Source organism: Pituophis catenifer, unplaced genomic scaffold (genome assembly GCF_029215685.1).
Source record: "Pituophis catenifer annectens isolate HBS135680 unplaced genomic scaffold, rPitCat1.0.hap2 SCAF_2, whole genome shotgun sequence".
Taxonomy (NCBI): domain Eukaryota; kingdom Metazoa; phylum Chordata; class Lepidosauria; order Squamata; family Colubridae; genus Pituophis; species Pituophis catenifer.
Window position 1 is genome coordinate 30201979 of NW_027256882.1, and position 22189 is coordinate 30224167.

Here is a 22189-nt window from a genome sequence, read left to right on the forward strand (position 1 = left end):
CCATCTGCCCTCTGTCCAGCCAGTATGCCTAATGGAGAGGGATGTGTTTAATCTTAATAACCCCGGCTTGCAACGGGGAGGCCCGTTCATTGCACAGGGCTCGTGTTTATTTTGAGGAGGCACAGATCTTGAAAAAGAAGGGGGGTAGCGAAAAAGAACACCCAGTCTCTTATGACAACATGGATCTTATCCTTCGGAGGTTCCGCAAAACAAATTCTCTGGTTGGACTAGAAGATCTCCAAGGTCCCTTCCATCTCTGTTATTCTTTCTTGTCAGCCAAGTCAAGGGGAAAAGAGAGGTTCTCAAACCATAAATCTGTCCCATCTCAAGGATGGGGCCTCCATGTTGACAGTTACATGAGGTCAGGGGAAGAAAAAAAAACCCACAATTTTTCTGGCAGAGATATGGTGGGGCCCTGCCCTGCGGTTGTGGAGAGGTAGATTAAGGAAGGATGGTGGGTGGCTTTGAGGAGGGGCAGTCTCTCCTCTCCTCCTCCTCCTCCTCCCCTACCCACACGTTGAATAGGCTTGCCCTTAAATGCAAGGAGCCTCACCTGGCTGATTTAACAATGCTCTGGGCTGGACTCTTGGTCTCGGTCCTCCTGGCTGTGGCCGTCCTGTGGTGGTTTCAGGGGGGGCTGAGATGGAGGAAGCAACCGTGGGAGCTCCCGGGGCCTTCACCTTGGCCCTTAGTGGGGAATCTCCACCACTTGCTGCATGCCGACCTGCCAGTCCACTTCCTCCAGTTAGCCCAGCATTATGGACCCATCTACCGCCTCCGGTGTGGGAAGAAAGGTAGTTCTTGAGTGTGTTCAGAGGGGTGGGGGCAGAACTGTGATTTGGGGGATGCTAGGGGTAAATGGGGAGGCATTGGGGAAATTCAGTTAAAACCTACGTATTCGTGGAGTTTTTATCCTTCCAAAAAATAGTGGCATCGTGTTCCTGAGGCTGTTGTTTTGTTTTGTTTTGTTTTTGTTGCTGTTTGGGCTTCCGAAGTGTTTGTTTTCCAAACTTCTCTATGATTCCCCCCCCCCCAGTTTTCTTCTTAGGTTTTTAAAGTCTTTGCAGTCCACCGTTTTACAACAGGCTTTAAAATTAGAAAACAGGATGATTTCCAGATATTTTCCCCCTTGTTAGAATCAGATTAGAGCTGGACGGGACCTTGGAGGTCTTCTAGCCCAACCCCCCTGCTCAAGCAGGAAACTCTGTACCATTTCAGACAAATGGTTGTCCAACCTTTTCTTAAAAACCTCCAGCGACGGAGCACGTGTTCCTTAAATAAGAATTTTCCAGAGTGGTAAACCCTTGGTTTCCTTTTTTTAAAATTTATATTTATTTATTTATTAAATTTAGGGGATGCCTGTCTCGTTATCCAAAGCGAGTATGGGGGTTTATAATGTAATAAAAATAGAAATATATATAAAAAATATAAATAGTTTTGCTCTGGATGAAGAACTGGATGACTTGGAGCTGTCACCAGAATCATTTTGTCAGCTTTAGAAGTTATCCTAAGAGTTTAGAAGATAGAAGTTAAAGATAAAAGTTACCTTTAGAAGAAAAGAGAGGGAAACACGGGTGACAATTTTTTGCGGATGTATGAAAGCAAGCTAGAGGGTAAATTGTGAGGAAGCAGATTTCACCTAAATATGGAGAGAAACTTCCTAAAAATCTAAGAAAACTGACTAGTTCCTTTATTGGAGCTATTTAGAGTATGTGGAGTCAGTGTTCTGAGGTGGCCTGTTTTACTGTACTTATCTCTTATCTCAATGGGAGCAGGAACGCCTCTTTGATGCTGTGTTTTCAGTAACTAGCAGTACTTTTGATTAAAATTACTAGTTCTTTAAAGTAATGAAGCAAATTCTCCATGAGGAATGTGGATTCTGGTGAGAACCAGTTCTGTATATAGATTTGAACTTTAATAACTTGCAAATTCATTATCCTTCCTTCATTCCTCCTTGCGTGCCTGCCTGCCTCTCGGCTTTCTTTTCTTTTCTTTTCTTTTCTTTTCTTTTCTTTTCTTTTCTTTTCTTTTCTTTTCTTTTCTTTTCTTTTCTTTTCTTTCTTCCTTCCTTCCTTCCTTCCTTCCTTCCTTCCTTCCTTCCTTCCTTCCTTCCTTCCTTTCTCGCTCGCTCGCTTGCTTGCTTTCCCTTCCTTCCTTCCTTCCTTCCTTCCTTCCTTCCTTCCTTCCTTCCTTCCTTCCTTCCTTCCTTCCTTTCTCGCTCGCTTGTTTGCTTGCTTTCCCTTCCTTCCTTCCTTCCTTCCTTCCTTCCTTCCTTCCTTCCTTCCTTCCTTCCTTCCTTCCTTCCTTCCTTCCCTTCTCCCTCTCCCTCTCCCTCTCCCTCTCCCTCTCCCTCTCCCTTTCTCTCTCTTTCCCTCTCTCCTTTTCTTTTCTTTTCTTTTCTTCCGTTGCTAACTGGCTTCCCCACTGACTCTGCTTGTCAGAAGGTTGCAAAAAGTGATCACATGACCCCGGGACACTGCAGCTATGATAAATAAATGCCACTTGCCAAGCTTCTGAATTTTAATATTTGTGATCCTCTGGATGCTGTAATGGTCGTGTGAAAAATAGTCATAAGTCACTTTTTTCAGTGGTGTTATAACTTTGAATGAATTGTTATAAATCGAGGACTTCCTGTACTAATGGAAAAAGTCCATTCTAAGACTGAGCTAATTGATGTTTGGGAGTTTTGAGGACTACCTTTGAAAATATATTGTTTTTTAAATTGCTCTTCTTTTTCTGTCTTTCCCTTGCTCAGTTGTGGTTGTGCTGAACAGCTCCGAATTAATTCGGGAGGCTTTGATGCGAAAATGGTCTGACTTCGCTGGACGGCCTCACAACTTTCTGGGTAAAGATTTTCTGGATTGTTGGTAATTCTGGTAATGAACTGAGATCAAATCATGTCTTGAGAGCCATTTAGCTAACTCCAGTGAGAGGAAGGATCACACAGAAATAGGATTTGCTTGATTGTAGGGAAAAACCTGCACTTTGCAGCGTTCATCCAAGCCATAAACCATGTTTACAAGCCACCATGGCTGAATTCACACCACAAAGGTAGTCCTCGACGTACAACAGTAATTGAGGTCCGAATTATGATTGTAAGTCATGGCAGTCATTAAATAGGTCTTTCGTTGGTGGTGTTACTTGGAACCCCGACAGGGTCATTGATTGCAGCAGTTTTTAAGTGAACTCTTTTTTTTCAATAGGTGTTTTTTGCTGGAAATTGAAAGCAAACACCAGAAGCTGGCAAAAAATGACAAAAATCGTGGTCACATAACTGTGGCATGCTGCAAATAGCCATAAATGCCAGTTTGATTTAGTGATTAAGGGACCGGGCTAGAAAGCAGGGGATGATGAGTTCAAGTCATGCCTTAGTCATAAAACAACAGTGGGTGACTTGGACCTGGCACTCTGTCTCAATGCAACCCACCTCACAGGGTGGTTATTGTGGGGAAAATAAGAGAAGGAAGGTGTATTGGAGACGTTAGCCCAAGGGTGTCAAACTGGTGGCCCACGGGCCAGATGTGTCACACCCAGGCCATGCCCACCCTAGCTCTGAGAAAAGAAAAAAGTCGTGATACATCACATGACGGCAACATGACGCCGTGAGTTTGACACCTGTGCGTTAGCCACTTGAGTTAATGAGTAAAGAGAACTCACCCCATCATGTAGTACTTGAGTCTCAAACTGCCAACCTTCAAGTCCACAAGCCCAGCATCTTAGCTACTAGGCCACCACAGTCCCCCACCCCATCCAATCTTGGGGAGAACATACTATTCTTACCCCCATTGCTTGAGGATGCCCAATCAATATCAGCAGAGTTTTAGAGCAGATTTTTCCCCAAGCTTTAGGAATCTGTTACCTTCTGTAGCCATAGTGAAGAGTTTTTCCCATTTCTCTACATCCTTTTCCTTGAAGGCTACTTCTAACCTCTTCTTCCTACCTCTCTTCTCCAGCCCACTTGATTTCCAAGGGAGGCAAAGACCTCTCGCTGGGGAACTACACGCCGACGTGGCGCTTGCAACGCAAACTAGCCCACGTGGCCTTCCAGCGTTGCCTGCGAGGAGACATGGAGAAGATCGTGCAGGACCAGGCTCAACATCTCTCCAAGGTGACCTTGAAAAGGAAAGAGGAAGTCCAGGCATCTGAAAACTGAGGCTGAAGATGCTGGTGTAGAATCTACTTTTTAATTTTTTAAAAAATGGGAAAAGGGTATAAAAATTCATTCATTCTCATTTTTTTGCATCTAATGTACCTACAGTGACCAAACATCCTTAATTATGCAGGCAGTCCCCGTTTAGCAACCAATTGTTTTACAACAGGGGTATCAAACTCAAGGGCCATGGGCCTGATCCGGCTCATGGGGTGCTTAGATCTGGCCTGCGGGGCCACCCTGAAAATAATAAAGGACTGGCCCATGGTGCCTCTGCCAGCAAAAATGGAGCTCAGGAGGGCTGTGCGTAGACCGGGCTTTGCGGACCGGCAGGGGTGAGGTTGGGAGAGTGGGATGGTTCCTCACAAGTGGACAGTAAGTACACACAGCTTCATTTGCGTGAGCTGCATGGACAATCACCTGCCACTCGCTTAAATGGAGCGCAGGCGCACACACTTGCCCGTTGCTCCCGCACATGACAATGCACACTCTCACTGGCCTTTTCCTCAGCCCGGTTGCAAACCCCTCACTGCCCACTAGTGTGTGGTGGCCCACAGGTTGTGGACCCCTGATCTAAGGCATATTTCTCTCTTGTGATGCTTCAACAGGTTTTCCACAGTTACAATGGACAACCTGTGGATGTGGCACACGCCTTTTCTCTGCATGCTTGTGCAGTCATCTCCAACTTGATATTTGGGGCAGTGGTGAGTCTTCTGACCTGCTGTGTAATTGCTCTGCTTTCCCATGGATTGTCTTCTCCAAACTACCTCTGTCTTTTCCTCCATTGTAGGACATTTCCACCATCGAAGAAATGCATAACTGCATGATCGAGCTGGTTGAAAATTGGAGCTCTGCTTCCGTCCAGATTCTTGATTTTCTTCCCATCTTTAGGGTGAGACCTGGCTAGAGGGCTTTTTTGAGGTGCCTTCAGGCAGTGGTGAAATCTTCCCCGGTTTGCCACCGGTTTGCTGCCCGTGCATGCATGGTGCGTGCCAAGTGCATGCATGCACAGTGCGCACCAAACACATGCTGCATGTGCATGCATGCACAGTACATGCCAAACAGGCGCTTCGCGTGGAAAAAGGAGGGTTGGGAAGGTAAATAGAACAGAGATGATGGGGAAACAGCTGTGCCGCGCAATTTAGATTCACTAGAAAGCAGGTTTTCCTGCTTTCTAGCGATTTTAAATTGCGCGGCACAGCTGATCGTTGGAAATACAGGTTCAGAGGAACTGGTAGCTTTTTTTAAACTACTGGTTCGTCCGAACCAGTAGTTTTTAATCACTTCCGGTTTGCCCGAACTGGTGCAAACCGGTAGCATTTCAGGTCAGCCTTGCAGATCTAAAGCTGACATACAACATCTTAGATCTAAGCCAGATCTAAGCATTTCCTGGGAAAGAGTCAAAAAAAGTCAAGGTGGCACTCCAAGCACATGAAGGAAGGCCTGCCACTTTTACATCCACATATAAAAAGTGGAAAGGTTATAATCATGAAGTCACAACTACTATGTACTTTATTGACCTTACCATGTGTTCTGCCCCAGCTCCGGATTCCCGAGGATATAGACACACACCAACGGTCCTTATCAAGTTTATTAAGTAGCAAGAATAAACCAAAGTCCGGCAAAGGTTGGCAACCAGCCCAGAAAGCAAGATACGATAAGACTTTTCCAAAAAATGCTCTGATGATAATTACAAGTTGTTTCTAGCAAGAAACTTACTAACGGCGTGTGACTTAAATAGGCTAAGGGAGTGGCCAATTATCCTCAAGCCTTACTCTCGAGGAGACCTCCTCTTCCTGAGTAGCCACTTCTGCCTTTTGGCAGCCCTGAGTGTTTGAGCATTGAGGAGAGGCTCCTCCACTTCGCTCTCTCTACTTGAAGGAGCCTCTGGAGGTTCTGAAGGCCCTGGCTGAGTCTCTGCCTCTGGCATCACATCCTCTTTGGCCTCCTCACTGTCTGACGCGAGCGCCGGCTGCGCAGGCTGCTGGCGCGACACCACATCAGCCTCCTCATCGTCGGGATCAGCCACGATCCGTGCAGGCCGCTGGCGGGCCACAACACCATGGATGATGTGACTGACAGACAGATAGGAAGGTCACAGTTGTTGTTTTTTTCACATTTGCAAGTAATAATCTTGGTCTAATTGAGCTTAGTACAGTCTTTTTCAACCTCAGCCACTTTGAGATGGCTGGGGAAATCTGAGAGTTGAAGTCCAAACAACATGAAGTGGCCAAGGTTGAGAAAGAGGGGATTGATGTATTAGGCTGGCCTTGGACAGATTTGCATTCAACTCTACATGTTCGGGATAGTCAACAAATGGTAGATTGCTGATGTTGTTCAAGGTTTTGCCTCCTTAGTTTTCTGACACATTATCAGGACAGATATCTACTCTTTCTATTTTTGTCTCTGTCTAAATGGATGCATGCATGCCCAGATGAATAGGGGTTTTCTTCAAGATAAACATTCTACTTTTTGATACCATAGACTTCCATTATCTGTAGCAAACATGGGCCGGCAGAAAGTTAAATGTTTCATAAGTTTCCATCACATATGAAAGAAACTAGACTGGGAAGGATATCTTATTAGATTGTACTTCTAATGCTAATATATCATGTGCCTTGCTAGAATGTCATAGATAGTTTATGCACATTCCAACTGCTGCAGGACAATGAGCGACCATTGAATGTTGGAAAATAGCCCAGCTCTCTGCACACAGAAAATTTGGGGAAGAAGGGTCTTCCTCACTCCTCCCCCTCCTCCTCCTCCTCCTCCTTTCTCTTTCTCTTCCTTTTCCCTTCTTCTTCACCTCCTCTCTCCCCTGCCCTGCTCTGTCCTCCCTTGCCCTCCTCTCCTCTCCTCTCCTCTCCTCTCCTCTCCTCTCCTCTCCTCTCCTCTCCTCTTCCCTCCCCTCCCCTCCCCTCCCCTCCCCTCCCCTGCCCTGCCCTGCCCTGCCCTGCCCTGCCCTGCCCTGCCCTGCCCACCCCTCCCCTCCATTCCTCTCCTCTGCCCTCCTCTCCTCTCCCATTTATTTATTATTTATTTATTGGTTCAATTTATATGCCGCTCTTCTCCGGAGACTCAGGGTGGCTTACAATGCGTTAAGAATAGTCTTCATACTTTTGTATATACCTGCTTAGTAAGGCTTTTGCCTCCCCCGCAAGCGGTGTTCTTTTTTATACAAAGTCAGCTTATTGTCCCCACAATCCGGGTCCTCATTTTACCTACCTCGGAAGGATGGAAGGCTGAGTCAACCTTGAGCCTGGTGAGATTTGAACTCGCAGTAATTGCAGGCAGCTGGCAGCTAAGTGCTACTTTAACAGCACTTTAGTCTGCTGCGCCACCAAGGCTCCAAGGCTCCATGCTCTCCCCTCCCCCCCTCCCCTGCCCTCCCCACTCCTCCCCTCCATTCCTCTCCTCTCTGCTCTCCTCCCCTCCCCTCCCCTCCTTCTTTTACTACTTTGGGTATTGATGGAGATACAATATTCCTAAAATGTGAAAGTGGAATGGTCAAGGAAGAAATGTGGGAGTCCTGAGTGTTTGTGCTAAAACCATTCAGATCTTCTGCTGTGCCCTAGGTGGTCCCCAACCCCACTTTGCAGCATCTGCTTTCCTGTGTCAAAAACCGGGATGCCTTGATCCAAAGCCAGATGAAGAAACACCAGGTGAGAATGTGGAGAATGGCTACTACATTAGGGCTATACAGGTAATCCTCGACTTACAACCATTCATTTAGCAACTGTTCAAAGTTGCAATAGCATTTTAAAAAGTGACTCCCCCCCCCCCCGTCCTCATGACCATGACACGAACTCGATTCAGGTGCTTGGCAACTGCCACACATTTACGATGCTTGCAGCATCCTGCAGTCACGCGATCACCGTTGGTGACCTTCCCAGATGGAAAGCAAAATCAATGGGAAAGCCGGCAGGAAGTCACAAGTTGCAGTCACGTAATGTCTCATTTAACAACAGTGACGATTTGTTTAACAACGGTAAAAGTTGTTAAATTGTGTGCAGTCACCGAACGACTCCACTGTGTAATGACAAATTTTCTGGTCCCTTTTGTGGTTGTAAGTTGAGGACAACTTGCATAAGGTTACCCTTTTTTCATGGAGGCTCACAGACAAGAGGATGACACAAGAAGAAGAATCTATTAATTTAAGAGCAGGAATGATGAGATCTTCCAGTTCTACCACCATGCTAAAAATGGGCCAGTGCTTATCACAGAGATGAGGAAGCATATCTCGTCAAAAGTTACTGGAGAGGGGGGCTTCCGGTTTCCTTGTCTTCGGCGACGGCGGCGCTCTTTGAAGCTCCGCCAGCCCCGCCGCCTGTAGAGCCGCTTCGAGACGAAGAAGCGGCTCGAAAACTTCTAAATCCACAGGATTGAAGAAGGAGAGATCGCAGGGCACAGGTTGAGCCCCTGTAACCCCCCAGGGAAGTTTCTGGGGAGAGAACAGGCGTGGCTCCCTCCCAACCTGCTGAAACTCCGGGCGATGTGGGACGATTCTGCTTTTGCAGAACAAGCCGGCTGCAGGAAACTTAAAGCGAAAGAACCAGCTTTAATAAACAGCGAAACTACTGAATCCTGAAATTTGGAAACGCAAGTATTAGCACCTTGTTGACTTTTCAATTTGAGAAAATGCGAGTGAGTGAAAGTGCTTTGAAAAAACATGGCGCCTAGCCTCAGAGTTAACGAGCCGGCGAGTGTGGATTGGTGAAGTTACTTTGCTTTGTTACAAAGTTTCCAAGTTGCTACAAAGTTGCCTTGCTTGTTATAAGAGAAACAACTGGGAAATTTTTCCCTTTTCAATACTGGACTTTGCTTTATTTTAACCCTTATTTGATCAAATCTGGGGGACTTTTTTAGAAGTCTTTGTGCAGGAGGGAAAGGAAAAGGAACTTCCCTCTTTAGAAAAACTAGATCACGAGCCAGGATGGCTTCAAAAAAGCAGGAAGGGAAGGCATTAGGGGGGGGATCCCCCACACACAAACATGAAACGCAACTTCCCCCTGCTCAACAGCTACAAACTCAGAAAAAAGAATTTGATATGGGAGATTTAAAAGAATTTATTTCTAAAACTTTGGATGATAAATTTCAAAAATCTCAACAGGAGATAGATGATAAACTTCAAAAATCACATCAGGAATTTATGCAGGAAATTAATGAAGTTAAAGACATGGTGAAACAGAATCAAAATAAGGTGACCAAAAAAATATCAGAAGTGGCGTCTGGCCTGGCAGAATTTATTGGGAAAGTTGACTTTAAAGTTGAAGAATTTAAATCAGAAGTTAATGTTAAGATGAAAGACAATGATTATAAAACTGATGAAGTTGACAATAAAATGCAGAGAATTGAAGATGAGATTGTTATGATACAATTCCGGGCGATGGAATTCGCCATACGGCTTCGGGGAATTCGAGAGGAGAGACAGGATTTGAGACAAGTTTGCTCTGAAGCCTTGGCTAAGATTTTACAAGCTAATCCTGATTTGGTATTTCATAAAATAGATAAAATTTACAGAGTGAACTCTTGGGTGGCCAGACAAAGACAACTGCCCAGAGATGTGGTCATATACTTTACTGACAGAGAAATTAGAAATGATATCCTGCAAAAATCTTTTCATACTTCTGCACAAGTGGGGGGTTCACGACTTGAAATTTTTAAAGAATTACCTCCTAAAATGTTGAAAGCTAGAAAAGAATTTGGTTTTCTTGTTAAGGAATTGAAAAATTTACAGATACCCTTCTGGTGGGACGCACCAGCTGGGATAATTTTTAGATATAAGGGAGAAGGATATCGGTTGAATACCGTGGAGAAGGCACAACACTTTTACAGTACTATTCTTAAGGAAAGAACACCAGCATCTCCACGTACATCTACAGTTTTGGAGATTAAGGAGAGTGAAGAGAGGCAATTGAAAGAACAGTCTAAGCAGGAATTAGAAATAGTGCAAGGTGCAGAAGGAGGTTTTCTGAGTGAGCCCTTGTTGGATTCTTCTCCAATTTTGGATTTGATTCAGTTGACTGAAGTTAAAGATCAACGTATAACTAGAGCTCAATCCAAGCTACTTAAACAAAAGCAACAACAACAACAGGAAAGACAAGACAAGAAGGCAGTTAAGAGTACCGTACAAGAGAGTGGCGCTATGGGAGGAGCGAGATCGAAGCTCTCGGATGAACTTCAAATATTTTGCTCTGCGCTACAGAAAGAGGCTGATGACCTTTAAATGTCTATCTTGGAATGTTAATGGGTTGAATTCAGCACAGAAAAGGAAGAAATTATTTACATATTTGAAACAATTTAATAATGATATAATATGTTTACAAGAAACGCATATCACAACTCAAGATCAAAAATATTTGATAAACCCAAAACTAGGAGCACATTATATATCTTCAACTTCGCAGAAAAAGAATGGTGTGGTTATTTATGTAAATAAAAAATTAACAGCGAAAGTTATAGAAGCAGATCAAGATGGTAGGTTTGTAGCAGTTGAATTGCTCACAGCAAATGGTCAAATTCTTTTGATTGGAATTTATGCTCCCAACCAACAACAGGACTATTTTTATAAGATGTTACATACTAAAATATTGCAATGGGACTATAGATCTATTGTAATAATGGGAGACTGGAATGGAGTAATTGATTCTAAACTAGATAAAAAGAGCTTGGCAAAGTCTAGAATTAGACTACCACAGACTTTTTTTGATATGAAAGAAGATATGGAATTAAAAGATGTTTGGAGAATACATAATCCAAATGAATTGGATTACACTTTCTTTTCTGATAGACATAGATCCTTTTCTAGGATTGATTTTATTCTGTTGTCAAATGATCTACTTGTTAAGACAAAAAGAACAAAGATTTTTCCAAGAATTTTGACTGACCACAGCCCTGTATGGATAGAAATTGAGATGGATAAGGTTGAGAGACGTTCTTGGAGATTAAATGAGAACTTGTTTAGATATGAAAAAAATATAATAGAACTTAAAAAGCATTTGAAAGAATTTTTTGAAATAAATTTGAATAAAGGTACCCCAATTGAAATTGTTTGGGACGCAAGTAAAGCTTATATGAGAGGGGTACTTATCTATATGAATTCTAAACATAGACTGCTCCGACAAAAGAAAAGATCTGAGTTGGAAATGGAAATAAAGAATAAAGAACAGTTACTTATTAAAAACCCAACAGATGAAAGAATACGAAGTGCTATAAAACTTTTGAAAGACCAATTTCAAATGCTTATGGCGGAACAAGTCACAACAAGCCTACAATACGCGAAGCATAACACATTTTGCAACGCTAATAAACCAGGCAGATGGTTGGCTTACACATTGAGGAAAAAACAAAGTGCACGGATTATCGATAGTATTGATATTGGAGGGAAAGAAATCTTTCAACAAAAATTAATTAAAGAAGCTTTTGTGGACTATTATACTAAATTATATGCCAAAGAAGAGGTGCAGAATGGACTTATAGAAAAATATTTAAATGATAAGAGAGTTACAAAAATTACTGATCAACAAAAGGAAAGAATGAATTATCCTATAACAGAGGAGGAGATAACAGCAGCAATTAAACAGCTAAAAACAGCCAAAGCTCCTGGCACGGATGGTTTGACTGCAGTGTATTATAAAACTTTACAAGCTGAAATGGTGGGACAACTTAGAGATTTATTTTGCAATATTCAACAAGGGGGTAAAATACCCCCATCTTGGACAACTGCTTATATATCTTTGATACCAAAAGAACAAGTTGGTCCTAAAAAACCAGAGAATTATAGACCAATATCTCTTTTGAATACAGACTATAAAATTTATGCGAAGGTATTAGCCAACAGGTTGATGCCAGTAATCCAAAAGGTGATTCATGAGGACCAAGCGGGATTTATTGAGGGTAGATATATGAAGGACAATGTAAGGCAAGTAATAGACTTATTGGAATATCTTGATAAGAATAAACAGATTCCTGCAGTGCTGGTTTTTTTGGATGCAGAGAAGGCCTTTGATAGAGTGGATTGGAATTTTCTACTAAAGACTTTAAAAAAGATGGGCTTTGGGGACCAATTTATACAGGCGATCTCAGCAATTTATCAAGAGCAAAAAGCACAGATTATTATTAATGGAAGTTTGACGACAGAGTTTAAAATTGAAAAAGGAACAAGACAGGGATGTCCGTTGTCCCCACTTTTATTTATTTTAACATTGGAAGTCCTGCTAAATACAATACGGGACTCTAAAATTTTGAAAGGCATAATGATAAGGCAAGAGGATTATAGAATAAAGGCATTTGCAGATGATCTGGTTGTTACCCTATCACAACCAATGGAATCAACAATCCTGATGAACGACATTATACAAGACTATGGTAGAGTTTCAGGTTTTAGACTGAATTTAAAAAAGACTAAAATGATAGTTAAAAATATGACACAAGATCATAAACATGAGCTTGAAAGGAGGGCAGGTTTTGAAATTGTACCTAAGGTAAAATATCTTGGAGTTCAGGTTGCAGAATCAAACATGAAATTGTTTCAAAATAATTATGAGGTGTTGTGGCGAGAGGTCCAGAAAGACATGGAGACTTGGAAAAAGCTGCAACTGTCTTTACTTGGAAGAATAGCAGCAGTTAAGATGAACATTTTGCCAAGATTTCTGTTTTTGTTTCAAATGATTCCGGTGCTTAAAAGTGATAAACAACTGAAAGTTTGGCAGTCGGGTGTGAATAAGTTTGTCTGGAACGAGAAGAAGCCGAGAGTGAAATTGAAAATTATGCAAGATGTTCCAGAAAGAGGAGGCCTTAAACTCCCAAACCTACAGTTATATTATGATGCAGCAGCTTTAACTTTAACAAGTGATTGGTTTGGAAGTAAAAAGACTGGAATACTGAATGCAGAAAGTTTTGATCTTGAATTTGGATGGCATGCTTACTTATTTTATGACGACAAAGTAGATAAAGTATTCAAAAGTCATATACTTAGAGACTCTTTGATGAGAGTTTGGAAGAAGCACCGACTCAAATGGGATTACAAAATACCGTTATGGCTGGATCTTGGTCATACTATGTGGAATACAAATATAATGTCACTCGGGGGGTTTTTATATAAAGAGGTTCTTTTCACAGATGCGGGCAGATGGCAGTTGAAGACATTACAGATACTGTTGGATGAAGGAATTAATTTAACTTGGTTACAATATAATCAACTACAATTGAGATGGAAAGAGGACCAAAAAACTGGTATTATGTTGCATGAGGAAGAATTGGTTAGACATATAAGAGAGAAAGGTCCAATGCATATTAAAAGGCTTTATAATGTTTTGCTAGAAAGGGATTCAGAAACTGAATTAGTTAAAGATTGTATGATTAAGTGGGCACAAAATTTTGAAGAACCAGTGATGTTGGAAACATGGGAAAAAATTTGGGTTCAGAATGTTAAATTTACACAGTCGCAGAACCTGAGGGAAAATTTTTATAAAATGTTTTATAGATGGCACTTAGATCCTAAAAAGTTGTCATGTATGTACCCTAATGTTCAGCCAAAATGTTGGAGATGCGAATGTTTGGATGCTACGTATTATCATGTTTGGTGGACCTGTAGGAAAGTTAAGGCTTTTTGGATAAAAATATGGTGGGTTATGCAGAATGTTTTGAAGAAAAAAATTCAATTCTCTCCACAACTGTTTTTATTGGGTATAGTTAAGGGTTTTACACGGGGTGAAATAAAACTAATATTGCATATGATAACAGCAGCAAGATTGTTGATAGGTAAATATTGGAAGAATGAAGCTTTGCCTACTATCGAGGAATGGACTTTGAAGATGGCTAGTTTTGCAGAGATGGCGAAGATCTCAGCATATTTAAAGGATTGTTCACAAGAGACTTATGAATGGGAATGGAAAAGGTGGATAGAATATGTTCAGAACAAATATCAAACTAGAAAGTATCAAATAGCTTTTATTTGAAAATAATGTATTAGAAATATCTTAATGTAAAGAGATAAAGAGGAAAAATTATATAAGGGGAGGGATGGGTTCAAGTTTATATATCAGTGTTATTAGTTATGAGTACATAATAAGGAAGTCTGGGGGGGGAGGGTTAGGGAGGGTTAGGGAGGATGGGAAGTTTGGGGAGGGAGGTGGGGGGGTGAAAAAAAAAAGGGGTGAAAATGTAATTGTAAAACTTTTGCAATAAAAAAAAAAAGTTACTGGAGAGAAACTCTTTTTATCAACGAGGCCAGAATTATTGGGACTGAGCAGTTGATTGTTCACTGATGGGATGAATAGATGGATTAAAAGAGTTTGTCTTGATTGATTGATCGATTGATTGATTGATTGATTTTACATCCTCCACTCTTTCTTAGGAGTCACGTAGCCCTTCAGAGATCCAGGACATGCTGGATGACATGCTGCAGCTTCTGTGTGACTATGGCACTGAAAAATGGGGGGAGACTGGCCTCTTGTTGGATCATGTCCACATGGCCATTGTTGACCTGCTTATTGGAGGCACGGAGACCACAGCAACCCTGCTCACTTGGGCTATTGCCTTCCTGGTGCATCGTCCTGAGGTAGGATGAACGGTTTGTTGGTGGGTGGCGGGAAGCATGGTCCTCTAAATCAAAGTAGGTTCCCTCTTTTGGGTGGGGCAAGGTTTACCTTTCAGTCAAAGATCTCCTCCTGCTTCTAATCTCTCTTGATTTCTCCATGCAGCGGTCCTGGGACCAAAGTTGTAGGCCTTGACCGGGGAAGCTGTGGCCTTCCAGTTGTTGGGCTACATCTCTCTACATTGTTCCTCACCATTTGATGGTGGGGCTAATGGGAGTTGGAGTCCTAGAAAAAAAAAGGCGGGGGGCATAGCTTGCCTGTACCTGAAAGTCAAACTTTGTTGAATGGAGAGGTAGTTCTCATTTAATGACCATAATTGGGATCAGCAAAACTGCCACTAAGCAATGAGATCATTCAGTGAGACATCATGTGGCCACACTGCTTAGCAATGGTAGTTTTTTGACAGTCTTGGTTGTGATCGTTAATCAAATCTCACTTGGTTGTTTTAGGCGAATCTTGCAAGTCTCAAAGTACAAATCTCCCGCCATCTCCTTTACAGCCTGAGAAGTTAAAGATGAACCCTTCTGAGCCACTTTCGTAGCCATTATGCAGACTATGCTCTCTTCTATCTGACCATTCCCTAGGCCAGGGGTGTCAAACTCAAGGCCTGGGTGCTGGATCCGTCCCGTGGGGTACTTAGATCTCGCCCAGGGGCCATCCTGGAAACAGCGAAAGATTGGCCCACGGTGCCTCTGCCAGTGAAAACAGAGTGAAAACAGCTTTGTTTTCACTGGCAGAGGGTTGCAGGAGGCCATCACAGCCAAAAACGGAGCGTGTGAGGGCTGCTGGCGGCACTCTCAAACTCCCCTTGCTGGCCGAGGGTTGCAGGAGGCTGTCGCAGCCGAAAATGGAGCTCAAGGTGCTCATTTTCACTGGCAGACATGAGTGACATTGAGCTGGCCACATCCCCTGCCCCCCCATGTCAAACACAACCCTGGCCCACAATGAAATCGAGTTGGACACCCCTGCCCTAGGCAGTATTTCTTTGTCCTGTCTCTAAAGGTCTTTCTCACTTACCATTACAGATAATTCTTGACTTACAACCATTCATTCGAGGTTACTGTTCCAACGGCACTGGAAAAAATGTGATTTATGACTGTTTTTCACCCTTAGGACTGTTAAAGCATTCCCGTGATCAAAATTCAGACGCTTGGCAACTGGCATGTATTTATGAGAGTTGCGGTGCCCCTTTTGAGACCTCGTCACAAGCAAAGTCGAGGGGGAAGCCAGATTCACTTACAAACTATGTTATAACTTAACAACTGCAGTGATTCACTTAATAGCTACGGCAAGAAAGGTCATAAAATGGGGCAAAATTCACCTATCAACGGTCTCACTTAAGAACAGACATTTTGGGCTCAGTTGGGGGTCATAAGTCGAGGCCTACTTGTATATCTACCTGAGTCCTTCGGGAGAAGGGCGGTATAGAAATTCAATAAATAAATAAAAATAAATAAATATCACTCTTCATAAACGGAGGTCTTCCTGCAAATGTCAACCTCTCCAAAGCTTTATTACAACTTCTTGCTAAGCAAAATAAATGTTGGGCTCAAGAACTATCTGTCAGCAGTCTCGGCCCGCTTCTATTTTGCCCTTGGTACCACTGCTGCCGGGGGAGTATTTCAATTCCTGCTCCACAAAGGCTCATCTGTTCTCAGTGGGTCTTTGCTATCTTCTTTGCCTCTGCTGATAAGTTGTGCCCAGACTGCCCTATTTTGAGACAGCTGCAGTCTCAGCATGGCCTTGGGGTTGCTTCAGAAAGAAGGCCTCACATGACCGACAGCTGCCTTGCGAAAGGTCAGGTCAGATGTCCTTTGTCAGCAGCGGGTGGAAGAAGATAGCAATAGCAAATTCACTTGGAGTTTTATATATAGCCCCGTAGTGCTTTACAGCACTTTCTAGGGCGGTTTACAATGTCATCATATTCACACCCAACAATCTGGATCCTCATTTTACCGACCTCGGAAGGATGGAAGGCTGAGTCAACCTTGAGCCCATCAGGATCGAACTCCAGGCTGAGGGCAGAGTTAGCCTGCAATACTGAACTTTAACCACTGCGCCACCAGACGGTGAAGGTCAGGTGGGGAGGCAGGGGTGGTGAGCACAGAGTAGCAAGGGGGTAGGGGATGGAGGGCAGGTGGTCAAAAGGGCAGGATTGGGGGAGGAGATAAGCCGGTTTGTAGTGGGGAGCTGAAGCACACACTGCTGTTGTAAATGTGGGTGAGCTGCCAAGCACCTGAACTTTGATCATATGACGGGGGCCGGGGTGGGTTCTACTTACCTTTACTACCGGTTCGCATCGCGCCTGCGCGCTCTTCTGTGCATATGCAGATCACCTATGACAGGGGTGGGCAATTGTGGCTTTTTTACAACCTGTGGACTTCAACTCCCAGAATTCCTGAGACAGCCAAGCTATGACGTCAACCTATGATGACGTCTGGGTCAGTGGGTGGAGCCTCCCGCTGGTTTTACTACCGATTCTTGTGAACTGGTGCAAACCGGGGGCAACCCACCACTGGACGGGGGTGTTGTTGTTGTTGCAAAGATTGTAACTTCAACACTGTCATAAATTACGAACAAATGGTCATTTAATGAGGGCGGCCTGTAGTGTCTTCTTACTTCCCACCACGTTTTTGTCTTCTTTCTCTGCCATTCCAGATTCAGGAGCACATCCACCAAGAGTTAACCACTGTCATCGGATTCCACCGTGATCCGACCTACAGCGATCAGGAGCAACTGCCTTACCTCCGAGCCACCATCTTGGAGACTTTGCGCCTGCGTCCATCAGCACCCCTGGCTCTGCCCCACATGACCATCCGTAACACCAGGTAACAGGTTTCAAGAGACGTTTCCCCTTTCCTCCAAATCTGTCCTTGAGGAAGGGGATCCAGCTTCTCACCCCCCCTCCCCTACATTCTCCTCCTACATTCTACCAGGTGCTCTTTCTACACAGGTCTCTGCCTTCTGAACATCCATGACCCTCCTTGGCAGTCAAAGGCAGTCAAACTTAAAAACCTTGAGTGCTTTTAGCCAGAATGAGGGGAAAGCGAGAAAGTATGAGCGAAACAGATCTGAGCACAGCTCCGAGGCTTCAAAAAAAAAATATTGTATCTAGGTCAGGGGTTTCAAACTCGATTTCATTGAGGGTTGCATCAGGGTTGTGTTTGACCTCCAGGAACCGGGGTGCACACACGGCCCTCCCGATCTCTGTTTTTGCTGGCAGAGGGTTGCAGGAGGCCGTCCCAGCTGAAAACAGAGATCGTTTTCGCTGGCAGAGGCACCACGGACTGGTCCTTCACTGTTTCCAGAGTGGCCCCGTGGGCCAGATCTAAGCATCCCACAGGTCGGATGTGGCCCACGGGCCTTGAGTTTGACACCCCTGACCTAGGTACAGGTGGTTCTTGATTTACAACCATCCATTTAGTAACCATCTGAAGCAGGGGTGGGTTCTAATTTTTTTTACTACCGGTTCTGTGGGCGTGGCTTATTTTGTGGGTGTGGCTTGGAGGTCATGTGACTAGGTAGGCGTGGCTAGCTGGTCAGAGTAATTTCTGGAAGGTCCTCGCACTTACGACCAGTCCTCGCACTTACGACCCGACTCATTTGTTTGCTTTTAACACTGATCAGCTGTAGGACGGCCCTTTGAAGCCCTGCGGCAAGAGTTTAAACAGTTTTTTTCCTTTTAGTCATCAGCTGGGACTCAGGAGGCAGCAATAGATTGGGGGTGGGATCAAATAAAAGGTAAGAATAACGTGGGGGGGGGTGGGAGGGGGGGAGAACCGGTTCGGTGACGTCATATCGTCACCACTACCGGCTCGGCCGAACCGGACCGAACCGGGAGGAACCCACCACTGATCTGAAGTTACAACAGTGCAGAAAAAACAGCATTGAAAAAGCAGGGCTTATGACTGGTACTTGCAACCATTGTTAAGTAGTATTAGCAATAGCACTTAGACTTATATACCATTTTATAGTGCTTTACAGCCCTGTACCAGAATTTGGATCATGTGACCTGGGGAATGCCACAAGCTTGATGCCTTTGACTGTAAGTGTGAGTCAGAGGTGGGTTTCAGCAGGTTCTGACCAGTTCTGGAGAACCAGTAGAGGAAATTTTGAGTAGTTCAGAGAACCGGTAAATACCACCTCTGATTGGCCCCACCCCCATCTATTCTCTGCCTCCCGAGTCCCAGCTGATCAGGAGGAAATGGGGATTTTGTAGTAACCTTCAAATTTTTGAATCCCACTACTGGTGTGAGTACTGGTCATGATGATGATGAAGATGTTATCCATTCAGTCGTGTCTGACTCGGCCAGGCCTCTCCAAATTTTCCAATCTTGCACTGCTTTTCCGAGTTTTTCTACTGGCTGGAGTCAGTTTTGATGGTGTCCAGCCACCTTGTTCTTTGGTGGCCTAGGTTTTTTTTACCTCTTCCCAACACAATTGCTTTCTCCAATGAATTCCCCCGCATGACATGGCCAAAGTGAGACGCAGTTTCATCATTTTCCCTCCTAATGAGAAGCCTGGTGTTATGCGCTCACCATATTTACTTACTGGTAATCTTTGTTATCTTTCAGTGCTGTTGCAACTTCAGATAGTTGCCAAATAAACTTTCACATGATGTGAAGGAAGGAGAGTCTTTAACAATAGATAATACAATAGCTAAAATGAAGAAGGGGTGGGGGGTGGGGCCACTTTCTTCTGGGAAAAAGGGAAGAAGTTGGCATTGGGAGACATCAGAAATTGAGAACTTCCCCGATAGGCAGTGAAGTAGAATAGAATTCTTTATTGGCCAAGTGTGATTGGACACACAAGGAATTTGTCTTAGGTGTATATGCTCTCAGTGTACATAAGGAGAATAAAATACATTCATCAAGAATAAAAAGATACAACACTTAGTGATAGTCAAGGTTACTAATAAGCTATCAAATCGTATTAGGAAACAAATAAAAACAATAATAAATAAATAAACACTAAGTGTTGTATCTTTATATTCTTGATGAATGTATTTTATTCTCCTTATGTACACTGAGAGCAATTATACCTAAGACAAATTCCTTGTGTGTCCAATCACACTTGGCCAATAAAGAATTCTATTCTATTCTATTCTAGACCAAACTGGGTCTGTGATGTTTTCGGATGCCCATGAGATCCACAATCTCAGGATAAGCAAGAGGAACAAATTACATTGCTGAAGCCTTGTTGATATAATTGTTGTCTTCTTTTTCCTCTCCTTCTCATCCCCTCTCCCAAGTCTGTCTGGTTTCTCCATCCCTAAGGGCACGACGGTCATTCCCAACCTCTATGGGGCCCATCACGATGCGACCAAGTGGCACCGTCCTGTGGAGTTTAGGCCAGGTATTCTTATGGGAGGGAGGGAGGGAGAGAGTGTTCGTACATCACACAAAGCCACAATGAAGTTTGCTTGGCTTTGGCTTAGTGGAGTATTTCTCAACCTTGGCAATTTTAAGACAGATGGACTTTCCCAGAATTCCCCAGCCAGCATGTTGAAGACCTCCTGACTTAAAGTTGCCAAGGTTGAGAAACAATGGCTTAGTGTGTTGTGTCAGCGCAGCTTATTGTGCACTAATCAGTAAAGTATGTTTCAGAAAACCATAGCTTAGGGCAACTATAGAGAAAGAGAGATAGCTTGGGGAAGAAAGTGTGAATTTTATGATGTTTTAGATGTGCAAATGTTGAGAGACAAATTAAAGAAAGAAAAGTTGGGGTTAACCATCATACTAAGCCATATATGTATGTGATTTATTTTTGACCAAGCGAGAAAAAAAAGAGGCGGCACTGTTGGCTCAATGGGTAAGACTTTAGGCTTGTTGACTGGAAAGCTGGCAGCCCATGTTCGAGACCCAAGTGCCACAAGACAGGATGAGCTCCCATCCTCGTCCCAGCTCCTGCCAAACCTAGCAGTTTGAAAGCATGCAAATGCAAGTAGATAAATAGGTACCACTTCAATGAGAAGGTAACAGTGATCCTTGACATCATGTTGGCCACATGAAGACGGAAATGTCTTCAGACAGGCTCAATGGCCTTGAAACAGAGATGAGAGCTGCTCCCTATAGACAGCAATGACTAGCAGAGTAAAATCTACAGGGACTCCTTTGACTTTACCTAATGAGGCTACGTGAATAAAGTCCCAAGTTGCTTGAAGCTAGGATTTTATATTCATCTATTGATTTCAGCTAAACATTTGTGTGTGGGGTGTGTGTGTATGTGTGTGAATGGAAAGCATGGTTTATTTCTGGCTTGCTTGCTTGCTTGCTTGCCTGCCTGCTTGCTTATCTATCTATCTATCTATCTATCTATCTATCTATCTATCTATCTATCTATCTATCTATCTATCTATCTCCACCCAAGCCTCTAACCCAGTGTTTCCCAAACATTAAAACTTTTTTAAGATATGGAGAAGGGATTTATTTCCTTCCTGTTATTTACTTATTTTATTTTAGCCTGCCTGTATTATTTTTATACATAACTCAAGCTGGTGAATACATTCAATATTTCTTCCTCCTCTTATTTTCCACACAACAACTCTGTAATGTGGGTTGGGCTTAGAGATAGAGTGACAGACTTAAAGTCGCCCGGTCTGTTTTCATACCTAAAAGCTGTATTAAGAACTTGCAATCTCCTGATTTCCAGTCTGGGGCCTTCACTACTAGACCAAACTGGCTGTCCTTGTTAATCTGACGGGTCTCTTTCTTCTGTCCAGAGAGATTCCTGGAGGGTGAAGCCTCTATTGAGGCCCGACGGAATCTGGTGCCATTCAGCTGTGGGGCGCGGGTATGCCTGGGGGAAGCCTTAGCCCGCATGGAGTCGTTCCTCTTCCTTGCTTACATCCTGCGAGACTTCCAACTCTTGCCTGCGTCAGCCGGATGCCTTCCTGACCTCAGGGGATCATTTCGATTCCTTATTCATTGCAAGCCCTTCCTGGTGCGGCTGGTACCTCGGCCGAGGATCCCAAAGCCCGAAAAATGAAGCCTTTCCTGCCCTTCCTGCTGGGCGGGAAACAGAAATCATCCACCTGCTTTTTGTTAGTATGATGTTGTTAATGCTCACTGTTGTATTATGGAGGCCTTGTTTCCCACACGATTATAATGAGTTTGCCAGTATGTGCAATCCTTGTCCTTGGCAGGTTTGAACCAGTTCTTATCAGACTCTACATTCTTCATGGAGAACTTGCTTTGTTATTTCAAAGAGCTAGAAATATTAATCATAGGAACTCCTAGTTCCTGAAAACACTCAAAGAGGCGCCCCTCTGCTACTGCCATCAAGATCCTTACTCCTCCTCCCTTGGGTCTAGGACTTTTAGTTCTGACTTTTCATTTCTCCTCAGGCGATTCTCCCCCGATTTATCTCCTCAGCTGGTATGCCTACAGTCATTTGCCGTGGGGAATGGGCCACCAGCCTCTTCGTCCCAGACCCTTCGACA

At 43.6% G+C, this 22189-nt stretch overlaps 1 protein-coding gene across 1 annotated transcript; it reads left to right on the forward strand.

Moving 5' to 3' along the window:
• Positions 1-451: 451 nt before the first annotated feature.
• On the forward strand, positions 452-21837 carry CYP21A2 (cytochrome P450 family 21 subfamily A member 2). The gene is made up of 10 exons (XM_070936523.1): positions 452-794; positions 2756-2845; positions 3954-4108; positions 4759-4854; positions 4941-5042; positions 7726-7812; positions 14508-14711; positions 17407-17576; positions 20000-20103; positions 21470-21837. Exons 1-10 carry the CDS (start codon positions 452-454, stop codon positions 21733-21735), a joined length of 1617 nt encoding a protein of 538 aa, XP_070792624.1. The 3' UTR covers positions 21736-21837.
• The last annotated feature ends 352 nt before the right edge of the window (positions 21838-22189 follow it).

Excerpts from the sequence above, each read along its gene's own strand:
- CYP21A2 (XM_070936523.1), top strand. The coding sequence starts at position 452 with ATGGTGGGTGGCTTTGAGGAGGGGCAGTCTCTCCTCTCCTCCTCCTCC. Across the intron at positions 795-2,755 it reads CCTCCGGTGTGGGAAGAAAG|TTGTGGTTGTGCTGAACAGC; the intron begins GTAGTTCTTGAG and ends TCCCTTGCTCAG. Across the intron at positions 17,577-19,999 it reads ATGACCATCCGTAACACCAG|TCTGTCTGGTTTCTCCATCC; the intron begins GTAACAGGTTTC and ends CCCTCTCCCAAG.